The sequence below is a fragment of the Mauremys reevesii genome, linkage group 20 (genome assembly GCF_016161935.1).
Source record: "Mauremys reevesii isolate NIE-2019 linkage group 20, ASM1616193v1, whole genome shotgun sequence".
NCBI lineage: Eukaryota > Metazoa > Chordata > Testudines > Geoemydidae > Mauremys > Mauremys reevesii.
This window is the reverse complement of record NC_052642.1, coordinates 2,492,125-2,509,660: the sequence shown is the minus strand read 5'-3', so window position 1 is coordinate 2,509,660 and position 17,536 is coordinate 2,492,125. Positions and strand designations below refer to the sequence as shown.

At 45.1% G+C, this 17,536-nt stretch overlaps 1 protein-coding gene across 5 annotated transcripts in view; it reads right to left on the bottom strand.

Moving 5' to 3' along the window:
• Window positions 1-333: 333 nt before the first annotated feature.
• The window catches only part of CWF19L1 (CWF19 like cell cycle control factor 1), a 46,794-nt gene continuing 29,591 nt past the window's right edge, over window positions 334-17,536 (bottom strand). For 4 of the 5 annotated variants that reach the window (XM_039508477.1, XM_039508480.1, XM_039508478.1 and 1 more), the window contains 5 exons: window positions 11,189-11,268; window positions 8,598-8,807; window positions 7,830-7,949; window positions 2,750-2,847; window positions 334-632 (listed from right to left, as the gene is read on the bottom strand). In XM_039508477.1, the coding sequence (XP_039364411.1) occupies window positions 488-632; window positions 2,750-2,847; window positions 7,830-7,949; window positions 8,598-8,807; window positions 11,189-11,268 (653 nt within the window). In that variant the 3' untranslated portion in view covers window positions 334-487. The remainder of the gene's footprint in view (window positions 633-2,749; window positions 2,848-7,829; window positions 7,950-8,597; window positions 8,808-11,188; window positions 11,269-17,536) is intronic. The other variant, XM_039508479.1, reaches the window with a different exon arrangement.

Sequence of the window (17,536 nt, the reverse complement as noted above, 5' to 3'; positions counted from 1 at the left end):
CTGCAGGAGTCCCGGCTGCCCCTGGCCTGTCCCTGCAGCGCCGTACCCATTGGGGTCGCTCCACGCCATGCTGGGACCTGCAGCAACCCCCACTGAGGCACATGAACTCGTTCACATCTCTTGCCACGAGCCTCAGGGCAGGGCTGGCTGGGGGAAACAGAACTCGCTCTCCCCCTCCCGCAGGGATGCAGCGTGTTCTGGAACCCACAAGCCCACCCCCTGCATGCTTACTGCTTCCATGTGGAGCTACCCCCGTTCAGACCAGTCCTCGCCCCTCACTGGGCCCCACCTCCCTCAGGCCAGGCTCTCCTTTGCAAAGCACTAAATCAGTGACACAGAAAAGTAGAAAGTTTATTGCAGGGGTAAAAAGTGCATGCGCCGCGCCCTGCCCTGCCCCAGCATGGATTGCGTTTGGCTGCGTGCCCAGCCCAGGGCAAGGGCGGCTGCACTGACGAGGCAGGAAGAAGGGTCTGCAGGGTCCGCAGCATTACTGCAGCTCAGAAAAATCAAAAGGCTGGAAGTCTTCCCGGAAGGCCTTGGCAGTGGCCTCCGCCTCCTCCCGGCTGGCCGTACACTGCTGCCAGTCCGCTCGCCCGGGAACATTCAGAATGGCTTCGCTCGCCAACACTTCCCTGCCGGCAAATCAAAACACAGAGACCCCCCCCCTGTCAGTGGCTGGAGTATTTTAAATTGCAAATAGATTACCTGAAATAATGAGGTTACAGATTTGGCATATAGCCTCTGTGACAGCAGAGTTTCTGTTATAGCAGAGCACAAGCTCAGTTCATGCTGAATACAATAGGAAAACTCCCATTGAATTCAAGGGGAGTAGATCTACCAAGTCACATTCATAAATAGCCTTGGTAGGATTTGATTTTTTATTGGTAAATGTCAATTTCACCAATCACACACGAAACGATGAAGAAATATTTCCATCAGTTATCATAAAAAAATGCTGCTTTAGTTTTATTTCAGGATATTTACTTTGTATATTTTGACATGTGATGTTGGCAATTTGTGTTAACAGTTTTCATGTACTTTTTCAATGTATATCTACTGTCATTGAACAACTGTCTGAACCCTTACCCCATAACTTCCTGAAACTAAAAATTTAAATAGATTAAAAAAATGTTTAAAAATAAAGCTGATGCCTGTCATTATTATAAAAAATAAAAATCAAATTTTACCAAGCCTACTTCTAAGCAGACAGAATTCCTAGCCAAAAACTTCAATAAGCTGCTACTCAGAGGCACCACCCATCGTTCATGTTTTAAAAAGGCATTTTACTATGGAAAATGAAATGTAAACCACAGAGAATGACTTTATAAGGGATGTCACACAGACATGATTTTGCATCACTACATTAACCTCTTCATTTGAAGCACTGTGATTTTATGATCTGAGGGTGGATAGGAATTGCAGCTCTGGAGCTAGTAGCACATAACTAACTGGAGACACATGGAATCTTTACAAACAAGTATGAAACTCCAGACCTCATTCCTCAAACAGAGAAGAGAAAGAATGGTGGGCCATCTAGTTTAAGCACATTCTGTTCTTTATTCTGCCACCATGCTGCTTCATGGCCTTACACAAATGACTTCACGTCTCCGTCTCTCACTTTCTCCATCTCTAAATACTTATTTCTCTTTTGTAAGTGACTGAGATCTACAGATGAAATAAGTTCTTAAGGAGTTTAGTGTTATTTCAATAAATAAATAAATAAACTAATTAATTTGAAGATGGTAGTAATTCCTCACCTTTCTAGGTCATTAGCCTAAGTCAGGCCTGCACAACTGGTAAAGCGGCGAGGGCCACATTACTCCACAGAAAACAGCTAAGGGCCGAACCCCCCGGGCCCCACGGAAACACCCCGCCCCAGCACCTCCCGGCCCTGCGAAAACACCCCGCTCCAGCACCTCCTGGCCCCGCGAAAACACCCCGCTCCAGCACCGCCCAGCCCTGCAGAAACAAACCCTCCTTCCCCAGTGCCACCCCACCAAAACAGCTGTGGGCCAAAAAGGAAGGCTGGGGATGGGGAGGTGACACTTGATTTTAAATCAACCAGGGGCTCCCAGCTGAAGAGGTGGCTGGGAGCCCTCAGGGGCAAATTAAAGGGTCCGGGGCTCTGGTGGCTGGGGGAACCCAGAGCTTTCCGGGGCTGGGGCAGGGATTTAAAGGGCCCAGAGCTTCTGCCGCTGAGGGGAGCCCAAGCCGTTTAAATCCCAGCCCCAGCCCATCCGCTGGAGCTGCGGCCGGGATTCAAAGGGCTCTGGGCTGCCCGCAGCGGGAATCTCTGCCGGGCAGCCCAGAGCCCTTTGACTCCCAGCCGTGGCTGAGATTTAAAGGGCTCTGGGCTCCCCGCCGCTGCGGGCAGCCCAGAGCCCTTTGACTCCCGGCCGTGGCTGGGATTTAAAGGGCTCTGGGCTCCCCGCGGCGGCGGGCAGCGCAGAGCCCTTTGATTCCCGGCTGCGGCTGGGATTTAAAGGGCTCTGGGCTCCCCGCCGTTGCAGGCAGCACAGAGCCCTTTGATTCCTGGCCGTGGCTGGGATTTAAAGGGCTCTGGGCTGCCCGCAGAGCGCCGTGTGAGGGGGATTTACAATCCCCCCGCGGGCCGTATGTTGTGCAGGCCTGGCCTAAGTAGCCTCAGCTCCCCTCTCAACTGCTGTAGGACAGCATCTTTGGTGGGATGTATCAAGTGTATATTTTATTATACGAAACATGATGAAGTTAAATAGGAGGAAAAACAAACCTTCCAAACTGCAAGGGAAATTTTTTCCTAATTCGGTGAAAAAGCTTCTCTCCAGTATCCAGTTCGACGTAAAAATAAGGTGTCCCCGGCTGTGCAATCTAGAAGAGGGGGAATAAAGGTGATGCTGAAACATTAATCAGCATTTCACACAGTGGGAAAACCTGGATTCCCTGAGCCAAGTTTGAAAAGTACAATAATGCGACTATTGATCATTCGCAGAAAGTAAGCAGAGCAGCTGATTTTTCAATACATAAGGTGTCAAATGTTCAGATATAAAATCCCCCTAAAAAAAACAGAAAATCTAGAAACTGCTTGTAACATAAGTGATTTTGTCGCAACTGCCAGCTAGCAGAGAGGAGGGGAGAACCAGCGTTTTTTCGCCAGCGTGGGGTTAAGTGTTTCCTACTGCTGGGATACACTGTGCACTAAAGATAACACCGATACAGACGTTACGTTTCTGTGCGGCTAACATTGTGAAATCGACCAACAAAAGCCAGCAAACAAAGTTCTAGGTTAACTCAACTTGTTATTGTAGAAAACCTGTTAAAGGGCAGAAGCACAGCTGCTTTTTTCTTAGCTTTTGTTAACTCATGCCAAAACCCAGGGCGTTAGCAACTAGGCTGGAAATTAGAAGTCCTACAAAACACACTGGGAGCAACAATCTTTGCCAGCCATCAGCCCATGCAAAAAGAGACTTAACTGAAGCTTTTGATTGAAAAGCTGTGATATCTGGTTTAACCTGAAACATCGCTCTGTTGATCTGTGACACAAGTCTAGTTTGTGTGCGCCCAGAGTGATGGAACACCTATACTACAATAGTAGCATGTGCTCTTTTTCCTTAGAATACCACACACCTGACTAGCAGCAGCAAAGGTAGTAATACAAGACAAAATGGAGTTTGTGTAGGCCAATTTGGGCCCACGTTCACAGCTTTCAACGTTTCTGTACAACCTCAGGTGTGCAGCACGGTTTGTATTCTCACCACAGCACTATCCTGTCAAGCTACCAACTGGACACAAGGACTTTGTGGCTCCACACGTCAGAATCAAGGTTGGTCAACAGGTGTTCATCGATAAAGAGTATGTCTGTGACACTGTCTTTTTTGTGGAGAAGCCAAAGATTTTTAGCCCTGCCCTTCAAAGTTTCCACAATGCACCCGCACTATGAGACTGAATGTCTCTTGGAAGAAGACCAAGGTCCAGAACCTTGAAGTTGGGTCACCAGAACTCCTGGTGCAGGTGGGGATGAGCACTGATGAGTTCAAATGGTCGCAGCAAACTGGTCATCTGAAGAATAGGTCTCGCTGTCTCCGGCATGAAGTCCATGTCTCTCCTATGGACGCAAACACGTCTCTGCGCTAAGACAAAGTTCAGGATCTATCAGATCTGTGCACTGCCTACACACTGCTATATGGGTCAGAAACCTGGACCCTCCTACAAACAGACTTGGAGCAGCTAGAGGCATTCCATGTGCGCTGTCATCACCAAATCCTGAGCATAAAACAGTTTGACTTTGTGTGAAATGGCATAATCCTGCAGTGATCTGGCCTTCCTCCAATTGCTCACTACATTCAGAAAGGGGCATTGCGTGCTCTTCAGCCATGTCACTAGGAAGGACAAAAACACCCAGTTCACTGTGCTCTCAGACTGATGTGCAAAGGGTGTCACCCTTGACCCAATCTGCCTAGAGATTCATAGATTTGCAGGATTGAGCCAGATCTGGGAACGTCACTCTATGATGTCTGGTACGATGCCATCATCCATTGTCACTCTGGCTGGAGCAACGGTTCTCAGTACACTATGCGCATTTGATAATGAGGATAAAGATGATGAATTTATAAAACACTGAAGGGAAAACTGTGCGTGTCTGAAATCTGTTACCAACTCACTGAGCCTGTTTGGCAGTACATTCACATGAACACTTTGCATGAACACCCCCACTTTCTGCAAACACACACCGAGACAGGCAGCTAGCGTACTATACACGTTTGTCAAACCCCAATTTGGGTGGCTTCTGTCATGCAGGCCTTCATCATTTCAAGATTCACAGAACCATAGCACTGGAAGAGACCTCAAGAGGTCGTCTAGTCCGGTCCCCTGCACTCAAAGCAGGACTAAGTATTATCTAGCCCATTCCTGACAGGTGTTTGTCTAACCTTTTCTTTAAAATCTCCAATGATGGAAGTTCCACAACCTCCCTAGGCAGTTTATTCCAGTGCTTAATCACCCTGACAGTTAGGAAGTTTTTCCTAATGTCCAACCTAAACCTACCTAGCTGCAATTTAAGCCCATTGCTTCTTGTCCAATCCTCAGAGGTTAAGAACAACAATTTTTCTCCTTCCTCCTTGTAACAACCTTTTATGTACTTGAAAACTTATGTCCCCTCTCAGTCTTCTCTTTTCTAGACTAAACAAACTCAATTTTTTCAATCTTCCCTCATAGGTCATGTTTTCTAGACCTTTAATCATTTTTTGTTGCTCTTCTCTGGACTTTCTCCAATTTGTCCACATCTTTCCTGAAACGTGCCACCCAGAACTGGACACAATACTCCAGCTGAGGCCTAATCAGCGTGGAGTAGAGTGGAAGAATGACTTCTCATGTCTTGCTTACAACACTCCTGCTAATACATTCCAGAATGATGTTTGCTTTTTTTGCAACAGCGTTACACTGTTAACTCTCATTTAGCTTGTGGTCCACTATAGCAACCAGATCCCTTTCCGCAGTGCTCCTTCCTAGACAGTCATTTCCCATTTTGTATGTATGCAACTGATTGTTCCTTCCTAAGTGGAGCACTTTGCATTTGTCCTTATTGAATTTCATCCTATTTGCTTCAGACCATTTCTCCAGTTTGTCCAGATCATTTTGAATTCATTTATTTTTATTTATTTTAATTATAATCCTATCTTCCAAAGCACTTGCAACCCCCCCAGCTTGGTATCATCTGCAAACTTTATAAGTGTACTCTCTATGCCATTACCTAAATCCTTGATGAAGATACTGAACAGAACCGAACCCAGAACTGATCCCCGCGCGACCCCACTCGTTAAGTTTACACTAGAGCAACATGGGGCTACAGTGCCTTAACTCCATTTGGAAACTAAAGCTGTGCAAAATAAATCAGGTATCTTGCCAGTAGCTCCTAACACTAATACTCTGTGATCTGCACTAGCTCTGCCCATTAGCTTGTGGGTGGAGGTTCAGTCCTGTTCTGACTTATGAAGCCCTACATGGCCTGGGGCTTGCCTGCTTGTGATGCCTCCCCCCTTGCAAGATACTGACACAAGATCAATGGACGTGCTCGGAGTGCAGCCTCTCTGGTTTACCAGAGAAGATACTGATGGTAGGACTGGGGGCCTCAACTTAGAAATTCATTCCCTCTGCTCTGAAACCCCCTCAACAAGCTCACCCTTAGTGCACGGTGAAAAGCATTTGGAGGATGCTGAGGTTTTAAAGCACGTGTTGTGTTTGGGGTTCTGCAGGACCCAAATGAGGAGACATCCACCTCATGCTGATGACTGGTTTTGTGCACAGCAAGGCAGCTGGGTTGGCTAATGTTGGTTCTGTCTCAGTTTACAACGGTCACGCTGCAGTCACGGCCCAACCCCGTCTTCCAACACTGCCTGCAATGTCTGCCAATGGGCCTGTGGCTCAAGGATCAGACTCCTCAGTCACCAAAGGACCCATGAAAAATAAAACCTGGGAAAGATCATCCTTGACCTTGAGGGATCCCCGACAACGAGTGTAGTTTTAATTGGTCAAGGCTCCTACAGACCAGCATAAAGCATCTTTATGTTTATATGTTGAAACCAAACTAAAATAATAATTTCCACAGCCCAGCCTGCTGAAAATCAAGGCCTTCTACTTTCTAACACAGAGAGGGTATTATTAAACCTTTGCATTGCTTTACATAGTAACGCAAACACATCTGTGTTATTTATTGACCAGAAGCTAGCCAGTAAACGCCTCTGCAGCATGACGAGCTTGTAATACTCCTTCTGGAAAGTGACCTGGGCTTATTCATGGCATCTAGCTGCTTTACAAGGTTAAATAGTTTTGTTCCCATTTCCTAACAGAAGCTTTCTCTGAGCCAGCTTGAGGAAAGCCTCAGCTTTGCTTGAAGTGAACCTCAGTGCGTCAGAGTTAAAAGAAAAAGCTGTCAAGTATCAGAGGTGTAGCCGTGTTAGTCTGGATCTGTAAAAGCAGCAAAGAGTCCTGTGGCACCTTATAGACTAACAGACGTTTTGCAGCATGAGCTTTCGTGGGTGAATACCCACTTCTTCGGATGCAAGTGGTGGAAATTTCCAGGGGCAGGTTTATATATGCAAGCAAGAAGCAAGCTAGAGATAACGAGGTTAGTTCAATCAGGGAGGATGAGGCCCTGTTCTAGCAGTTGAGGTGTGAAAACCAAGGGAGGAGAAACTGGTTCTGTAATTGGCAAGCCATTCACAGTCTTTGTTTAATCCTGAGCTGATGGTGTCAAATTTGCAGATGAACTGGAGCTCAGCAGTTTCTCTTTGAAGTCTGGTCCTGAAGTTTTTTTGCTGCAGGATGGCCACCTTAAGATCTGCTATTGTGTGTCCAGGGAGGTTGAAGTGTTCTCCTACAGGTTTTTGTATATTGCCATTCCTAATATCTGATTTGTGTCCATTTATCCTTTTCCTTAGAAAAAGCTGGGATCTAATTTTTGGCTTGTTCCTACTTTGGCTGCAAATGTGTTTTCCAAGGAATAATGGACCCAAAGGACACAGCAAGCCAGACTGCTGCTAGTTATTACTCATTGATCCAGCAAGAAGGGCAAGTGGTTTCAAATAAAAGGAAGAGGAGGAAATAGTAGCAATGTTTGATTAAAGGCCACCCCAGACCGTCAGCAATTATTGATACAGGGCTTAATGGTGGAGATGCAGAGCACCTACAACTCTCAGTGTTTTCACCTCAATAGGTAAGTGCTCAGCGCCTCAAAGCTCAGGCCCACAGTGTATCACAACTCCCGACTGCTTAATCTGGGCGTGTAAGGCTACTGCTGGATGAAATGCCAAACCAGAAAGGATCAGTAAATGAGAGGTGAAAGTCTTGGTTCATACTTGCTTGATATCCGAGTGCTCTGGGATTTCTAATAATTCAATCTCCTGTTCTTGTGCTTGTAGAATAAAGGACTCTTTAATGTCTTCAGTTGCACAGCAGCTGAGTGGTACAGGAATCACCTGGAGATGGTGGACACAAGAAAAAGACACAAACTAAAAGTTCTTGAAACGTTTTCATGACTGTCCTCCAATACCCTTTGTGGTAGATGAGGCCACTCTGAAACGGTCACAGGTCCACCAGGTAGAAAACCACCCAATGCACCTTCCATAATCCATGCAGCAGAAACTGGTCACTGAGCATCAGTGTTTTCAGCCACTGGCCGAAGACTTGTACGTGTTATAGCACACGCTTGGAAGCTTTCCTGCCTAGCTCAGTACCTTGAACTGAGTAACCCACTGCACATGCCAAGGAAAGCTGCTAAAACCAAAGCAGGAGGAGAGCCTGCCGGCTTCCATGAAGCCCTTCTGATCTTTATCAGTTGAAGATGATAAATGTTCCAGTCTATTGACACTGGCCTCCAGTAAACTCAGCTCTCTGCACTTGCTGTAGCAAGAAAAATTGAACATGTTCAAGTGGCCATTTAAGTGGTCACAGGGGTTTTACCTTTATCCTGCTTCCCATCTGCTGGTCGCAAGATTATTTACAATTTGGGATGCCAAGGAGGAAAACCAGAGAAGGGAGTTTGCCTGCACTTGGGTTGAAATGTGAGCTGTTCCCTTTCAAAGCAGCTTAGATTGTGTTCTTCCACTGGTGTGTTATAATCCTACCTGCAACTGTAGGTGCTGACTTCTGTAATTTCTTTCAAACAACACGTATCTTTTTCCTTTGCTTCTGAAAAACTTCTTCAGGGCAGATTTGTACTTGTCTATTTCTTCCATCGCCTCTGAAGAAAGTTCAACCACTGACTGGTAATGCCCAATAGGTAAAATCAGGACATGATCATTGGATAAGCCACCCTTGGCAAGGGCAAGATAGCACTAGAACAGAACAAGAAATCAGAAAATACATAAGCAACTATTCACAGCAAACCAACTCAGACCTTGCCATGGTTATTCCCCCATGGCTAACCCGGCTCACAGTTGCAAGATTCAAAAGACAAAAATCAACAAAATACCCCAGGCTCTACTTCAAGGAGAGTTTGTAGCAGGCTGTCAATTATCAGATGACTTAAAAAAGGGTAGGGCAGGGCAAGGTCAGGTGGCAATAAATGGGATTTCTGGATATGACGCCGCTTGAAAGAAAATCCACTTGGGAATTTATGGTTGGGTTTAAAATAAAGAATGAATTAATTTGATCCTGGAATAGTTCATAATCAGCTAATTTTGGTTTATACTCCACAGCAGCAGCAGCAGCTTTACGCAAAGTGGAATAGCCAGCTAGCAACACCGTTTAACCCAGAGGAGGTCACGGAATCAGGGCTCAGGTGTTCTTACACCTGAAGGACATAATGGTCTCTAACTAGATAGAAAGTTATCCAGAGAAAAAGATCACCAAAGACATATAAATAAGAAGGTTTAATCATTAAGAAATGCATTTGATTTCATGATATTAGGAAAAACTTTTTCACTCAGAGAGTGGTGAAGCACTGGAATGGGTTACCTAGGGAGGTGGTGGAATCTCCTTCCTTAGAGGTTTTTACGGTCAGGCTTGACAAAGCCCTGGCTGGGATGATTTAGTTGGGAATTGGTCCTGCTTTGAACAGGGGGTTGGACTAGATACCTCCTGAGGTCCCTTCCAACCCTGATATTCTACGATTCTCTGATTTGAGCTGGAATTTTGCAGAGAGCCAGTAGGTTCCACTGCTGAAGTAGGTTTCCATCTCAGGACAGGCTTGGACCAGGTCTGCACTAGAAAAGGTTTGTTAATGTAGCTTGTGACAAACAGGGAATTTTTTTGTAATATTTTTGTGACACCACTGGGTGATGCAGTTTCCCTCATACTTGGCTCAGCTATCCATAGTGGGGGGAGGAAAGGGACGGGAAATGGATTAAGTTTGCTCTCAGGGCAGACTAAGACGTAAGTGTGTGGGTGTGTGGGCTAGCTGGCTGAGCAGACTGAGTGCATCATTAAAAAGATTGGCCAAGGCCAACCCATATCAGTGGAAAATCTGAGAAGACAATGGAAATCCAGTCACCAGCATATTGACATCTAGCAATCAATGACCCAGAGGGAGGAGAAAGAGGTGGGGGAATAAACATGGGCTCTGCCAAAAACTTGGACCTCTTTCACCTGGGAACTGACTAAGGAAGGAAGTCAGAGACACAGAGCCTGAAAATGGGAGTTCCCTACAGCTTGGCTAGTGAATTGCTCTGGGTTGACTAGCATGGACTATGCTTTAATGTTTATGGCTCTATGCTAACCTAAGGAATTCCAATGCTATATTCCAGCAGACTAATACAGCCGACTGTTTTGAAAATGCTGCTTGAGTGCCACTGCAAATACAGCGTGAAGTGCATGAGTCCCTGAAGCGTGTACCAGTCTCTAACCAAGAGTCTCTCTCAGCTGGACTTGGCAAGCAGAGCTCACAGTGTGAAGCAGGAGTGCTGAAGACCTCCAAGTTCAGTCTCAGGAGGCAGGGAGGCCACATAGCCTACCCTGAAGGAAGAGTGAGACCCCTTTGGGACTCTGGCACGCTGAAGGGATTCTGCCAAGAGACTATTCTAAAGCTGGGGTGTAGCACTGATTTTGTGGATTTGTGACACAAATAAAATGGCAAACCCTCCTAATGCAGTCATGCCTTATACTAGCAAAAAAGAAAAAAGACGTGATGTTGTCCATACAGCTACACTGGTTTATCTCACAGAATAAACCATGTTGGTAGAAGCACTTTTTTGCCAATATAACTGCATTTATACTAGGGCTTTGGCAGGTATAAAAATGACATTAAAGAAAAATCACCCTGACTGACATTACTATGCTGGGAAATCTTTCTAGTGCAGATGTGGCCTTGCCGTGGTTCCCTGAGCACAAGCAAAGATAAGAAAAGTTATCTAACTGCAGAGTAGAATAAACTGTCCTGCTGGGAGATCTTAGGGACATGATTTAAGTTGGAATCACAGAGTTACATGCTCACACTCAGGACATCGTTTGTGGTTGATACATAGTCAAAATGGGCTATAGCGCCTCTTGTGTTGAACAGCAGTGAAACTGGACAGTGTCAGGTTTCCTTTGAGGTTTGTGAGAGGATAATCAGAGGTTTCTGTGACCTGTAGCTGCCAGACAACCCTTTTGTGTATAAGTTTAGGATATTTTTAATTGCAGTTTAAAGTCAAGTGTTAAAAAGAAAGTGGCTTTAAATCGTAAGCATCAGTACAACACTGCACTTTTCTGTGAGAAGAATGTGCCAAGAAGTACTCACGTGTGTGCCGATACTAACAACCAAATGTTTCTCAACGTCAGGGCTGGAAAGACAGAACCAGCAGGGGCCAGTTGGCTGACCTTTATTAGGAGAAAAAGAACAAAAACTGTTACCATAAACATTCTTTTCATAGAGATAACAGGATCACAGCTAAGCACTCAAAGGTTAGCATATGGATGTTACTGTAAATATACTTATTTTTGGTGTAAGAACTGGTTGGAAGGCCAGGGCAATGTTTTCTGGTGCCCCGTCTCTTTAAGAACATAAGAGCAGCCATACGGGGTCACACCAATGGTCTAACGCAGTATCTGGTCTTCTAATAGTAACCACAACCGGAAGCTTCAGATAGAATGAACAAAACAGGGCAATTTCAAATGATCCATCTTGTTGTCCAGTCCCAGCTTCTGGCAGGTGAAGGTTTAAGGTTGTGCCCAGACCGTTTTGGCTAAAAGCCATTGGTGGCCTTATCCTCCAGGGGCATACCCAATTCTTTTTTTTTTTAAACTCAGTTATACTTTTGGCCTTCATAAAATCCCATGGCAAGGATTCCGGAGCCTGACTGCACATTGTGTGAAGATGACTTGATCATTTATAACATGCAAGCAGAATAGAGCCCAGAGCAGGAATATATATACACTTGGTGCTTTAATGGAGCCAACTTCACAAAGTTAAAAACAATTATGAGCCCGATAAGTTGGGAGGATGAATTTCATCAGAAAAAGCTGAATGATAATTTGGAATCATTTAAGAACACATTCCTAGATGCTCCAAAAGCCACAATCCCACAAATGAGGAAGCCCACACTGGTTAAAAAAATACCTGGTTTAAGGAGAAGTGAAGGCAGCTATAAAAATTAAAAAATAGTAGGTAACAAATGGAAGAAAGGGAAATTTATAATAATGAATATAAATCAGAAGTTAGCAATTGTAGAAAATTAAAAAGGAAAGCCAAGGGACACAAGGAGAAATGTATGGCCAGCAGAGTTAAGGACAGTAAGGAGGTTTTTTTTTACATATATTAGGAACAAAAAGAATCCTCCTGACAATGGCACAGGTCCATTGCTATTTGGAAATGGTAGAATTACCAATAATAATACAGAAAAGCATAAGTGTTCAGTAAATATTTTTGTTATGTATTTAGGGAGCACACATGATATAGTCCCATTATGTGTGATCACAACACTGCATTCCACTAGTATTTCTGGAATCTGTTAAACAGAAGCTCCTAAAAATCAGACATGTTTTCAGTCAGCAGGTCCAGATCACTTCCATCCAAGAGTTTTAAAAGAGCTGACAGAAGGGCTCACTGAACTGTTAATGTTGATTTTCAATATGTCTTGGATGCACTGGGGTACTTCCAGAAGACTGGAAGAAAACCAACATGTAATTTTTAAAGAGTGTAATAGGATGACCGAGGTCATTAGAGGCCTGTCAGTTTGACAAAAATCCTGGGAAAGATAATGGAGCTGCTAATAAAGGGCTCAATTAATAAAGAATTAAGGAGGGTAATAAATATCAGAGGGGTAGCCGTGTTAGTCTAGTTCTGTAGAAACAGCAAAGAATCCTGTGGCACCTTATAGACTAACAGACGTTTTGCAGCATGAGCTTTCGTGGGTGAATACCCACTTCTTCGGATGCAAGAACTTTCGTGGGTGAATACCCACTTCTTTGGATGCAAGAACTTGCATCCGAAGAAGTGGGTATTCACCCACGAAAACTCATGCTGCAAAACGTCTGTTAGTCTATAAGGTGCCACAGGATTCTTTGCTGCTTCAAGGAGGGTAATGTAATTAATGCAAATCAATATGGGTTTATGGAAAATAGATCCTGTCAAATTAACTTGATATCTTTTTTTATGACATTATATATTTGCTTGCTAAAGATAATAGTGTTGATGTAATATACTTTGACTTCTCTAAGGTATTTCACTTGATACTGCACAACATTTTGGTTAAAAAACTAAAATGATATAAAATTAATATGGCACACATTAAATGGATTAAAAACTGGCTAACTGATAAGATCTCAAAAATGTAACCATAAATGGGGAATAGTCATTGAGTGCATTTGATTTGCAACAAGGTCCCGCGGGGATAGGTTTTTGGCCCTACAGTTTCTAACATTTTTATCAGTGACCTGGAAGAAAACATAAAATCATCACTGATAAATTTTGAAGATGACACAAAATTTGGAGGATTGGTAAACAATGAAGAGGACAGGTCACTGATTCAGAGCAATCCAGACTGTTTGGTAAATGGGGCACAAGGAAATAATGTGCCTTTTAATCCAGCTAAATGTAAAGGTATACATCTAGGAACAAAGAATGGAGGCCATCCCTACAGGATGGGGACTTTATCCTTTCAAGCAATGACTCTGAAAATTACTTGGCGGTCATGGCGGATAATCAGATGAGCTCCCACTGTGATGATGTGGCCAAAAGCACTCTTGGGATGCACAATCTGGGGAATCTCAAGTAGGAGCAGAGAAGTTTTTACCTCTTTATTTGGCACTGATGCGACCACTGCCGAAATCCTGTGTCCAGTTCTGAGGCCCACAATTCAAGGAAGATATTGATAAATTGGAGAGGGTTCAGATCTCTCATATTGTGGCAGAACTTGTCCCTGAAATTATGGATATCAGAGCCATGTGGGCCAATATGGCCAAGTTGTGGTCCATATGGGAAAGGGACATTTGGACAATTCAGAGGAAACCAAGGACCATAATGAGAATAAGCATCCACACATCTAGTAAGAAGATCCTTGTCATTGTTTTTCCCTCCATCTGTATGGCTTCTTTTTTGGCACTTGAACCAGGGAAACCTCAAGGATTGGTGACTCAGGTTCTGGAGTGACCTAGGGTCTGCTGAAGACACAAAAGAATTACTTGGAACTGCAAAATTATTTGTAAAAGACATCTGGATTGAGGATGTTGCAGATGCCTCTTCCCAAACTGAAGATATCTGAGCAGCTGAAACCACTGGTGCAGAGTGGGACTGGATTGAAGCTACTAGTGCCAGCAAAGGAAGCCGCACAGAGAACCATCCTGAGCACTCTTATGCCAGGAGGAACAGTGCTGATGCAGCTAGTTGTCAAAGAGAGAGGATTCCAGTCCTGCTCCTTCCCCCACCTCAGCTGCTTACTTGCTCATGTGTTTGGTGTCATATCTTGGATGAGTAGAATTGGAGGGATGATTCAGAAAGGAAGAAGCTTCTGTGGCTGGTCTGTGTTCAGAGTCCAACATAGCTTTCATGGATTTTTCCATGAGGAAAAGCTTGTCTGGATTGCCTGTCCTTTTGTGCATGCTTCTTGGAAGACCTGCATATGGCACATTTATCCAAGGACAGTAAATGTAGATGCTAGTCAACCCAGAGCAATTCAATAGCCAAGCTGTAGGGAACTCCCATTTTCAGGCTCTGTGTCTCTGACTTCCTTCCTTGGTCAGTTCCCAGGTGAAAGAGCTCCAAGTTTTTGGCAGAGCCCATGTTTATTCCCCCACCTCTTTCTCCTCCCTTTGGGTCACTGATTGCTAGATGTCAATATCCTGGTGACTGGATTTCCATTGTCTTCTCAGATTCTCCACTGATACGGGTTGGCCTTGGCCAATCTTTTTAATGACCCATTTGGTCTGCTCAGCCAGCTAGCTCACACACCCACACACTTATGTCTCTTAGTCTGCCCTGAGAGCAAACTTAATCCATTTCCCGTCCTCCTCCTCCCCCCACCATGGATAGCTGAGCAAAGTATGAGGGACAGTAAAGGCATCTGTCATGGGTGTAGTGAGATGAAAAACCCACGCACGAGGGGGGCGCATGATTTAAACCCTTGTGACCTAATCTGTGCCATAAGAAGATATCCCCCCCCCGCCCTTTTCTTTTGCTGGCTTACTGCTAACAAACTACATAAAACAGTAACAACGAATAACTAACTATAACAAACTACTAACTGCATAGCAAGAATAGTACAAAGGGACACGATGTTGTTCTGACTCAATACTTAAAGGCAGCTTGAAGGAACTGTGTGGCAGCTGGGGTCACTGTACCCTCAGGTGTGGAGGGGCAGGGAAGGGGTGAGAGGGCATGCAAGGCACATCCGCAACCCCTGCTGGAGACGGTTGGTGAAAATGTTCAGAACTCCTGTGCTAGGGCACAGACATAAGCAAGTGGGATCCCCGTGTGCAGTAACTCGAAGAAGTGGAGATTAATAGTAGTGAGCTTACAGAGCCCACACGTAAGGCCGTTTAGCCTCACACCACACCAGCCTTCATACTTTTTTTTTTTTAAGTGATACTAACAGTTTCCCACCAATGCTGACCAACTGCTTAGTATTTTCTACCCTTTGATTGTCTCATTTAGCTTGTAAGCTCCTTGGGAGCAAGGGACCATTTCTTCCTTTGTATTTGTGAAGTGCAAAACATGATGGGGCTCCGTTCTGGACTGGGGCATTCAGATGTTACCACAAAGTAACTAAAAAGAGGAAGTTACTCACCTTGTGCAATAACGACGGTTCTTTGAGATGTGTCCCCCTAAGGGGTCTCCACTGTAGGTGTATCTGCCCCCTGCGCCTCTATTGGAAGATTTTAGGTAGCAGTCTCTGTTCGGCCCACACATGCACCCTCCCTTCCTCATGGTCTGCCTCAAGGCTGTGTAGCACTGTGTGGGCGAATTGCTCCCAGTTCTTTCACCACTGCAGAGTTCCTTGACGGGAATTCCGAAGCAGAGGGGAAGAGGGCAGGTTATGGAGCACCACAGGGACACATTGCAAAGAAATATTGTTACTGCACAAGGTGAGTAACTTCCTTCTTCAAGTACAGCAACTCCTCACTGAACGTCGGCCCAGTTAACGTTGCTTTGTTCTGTCACTGATCAATTAGAGAACATGCTCGTTTAAAGTTGCTCCCTAATAACGTTGTTTGGCAGCCGCCTGCTTTGTCCACTGCTTGCTGGGGAGGAGGGGTTCCCTTCCCCCCCGCTCCTGTACACCATCTCCACAGAGCGGGGGCGGGGATAGGACAGGGCTCAGGATGGAGGAAGCTTGCTGGCAGCAGCTGCTGTCTCAACTTGCTGATCTACAGTACTTAAAAAGTACATCTCTCTCTCTCACACACACACACACACACACACACACACACACACACGGTCTGTCTCTGTCACACAGACTGTGTGTGTGTCTCTCTCTCTCTCTCACACACACACACACACACACACACACACACACACAGAGCACTTTGGAAATTGTTTGTTTAAAACTTATACTGTGCGCGCGCGTGTGTGTAGCCTTTTGTCTGGTGAAAAAAATTTCCCTGGAACCTAACACCCCCCCATCCCCCATTTACATTAATTCTTATGGGGAAATTGGATTCACTTAACATCATTTCTCTTAAAGTAGCATTTTTCAGGAACATAACTACAACGTTAAGCGAGGAGTTACTGTAGTGTCCCTATGGGTGCTCCGCTGTAGGTGACTCCACAGCAGTATGTCCCATGGACAGCTGGGGCTTCGGAGTGGATCCTATTACTGATAACACATGGTATCAGAGTCTGAGTCTTGGGTAATTGCATAGTGTTCTCTGAAAGTATGGCCAGAGGCCCACGCTGCTGCCCTGGAGATTTCAGAGATGGGGACTGTGACGGGATCCCTGGGGTACAACCTGGAACTGGGGTACCACTGTCCCCTCTTAACTCTCCAGCGAGGGCTGCCTCTCACAATGTTTTTGCAAGTGACAAGCAGCAAACCCCTCCAAGTGCTGTCATCACTCAACACAGTGGCATGTGGAGCCCCACACCCAGCTAGATTGCATGAATGCTCCCTGAGCCACTCATGAATCACACAGAGAAAGGCACCAGCAAATCTCCCAAGGCCCCAGCCTTGCACCCCAGGAATATACCGTCGTGCACCACTTCAAATCCTTTCTTGAACAATGCAAGTATTTTGATTAGTTCACCACTTCATCAAAGGAAAGTGGACATGTACCTTAACAGAACAAGGAGTAATGGTCTCAAGTTGCAGTGGGAGAGGTTTAGGTTGGATATTAGGAAAAACTCTCTCACTAGGAGGGTGGTGAAGCACTGGAATGGGTTACCTAGGGAGGTGGTGGAATCTCCTTCCTTAGAGGTTTTTACGGAAAATACTAGCCCAGACATGCCCTGGTGGGCCCTGCTGAGTCTCAGAGTTGAGTAATCCTCCTATTGTGTGATGCCTGCACAACTCTCTTACAGAACTGTACATCCCTTGTTTACAACTCCGCTGCTGATTAATGGTCGTTTAACACCTGCCTGGGTGTTGGTCACCTCCTTCATTGTCACTGGCGAACTAGCAATGGACGACTCCCAGACTTACACCATATTTCAAAG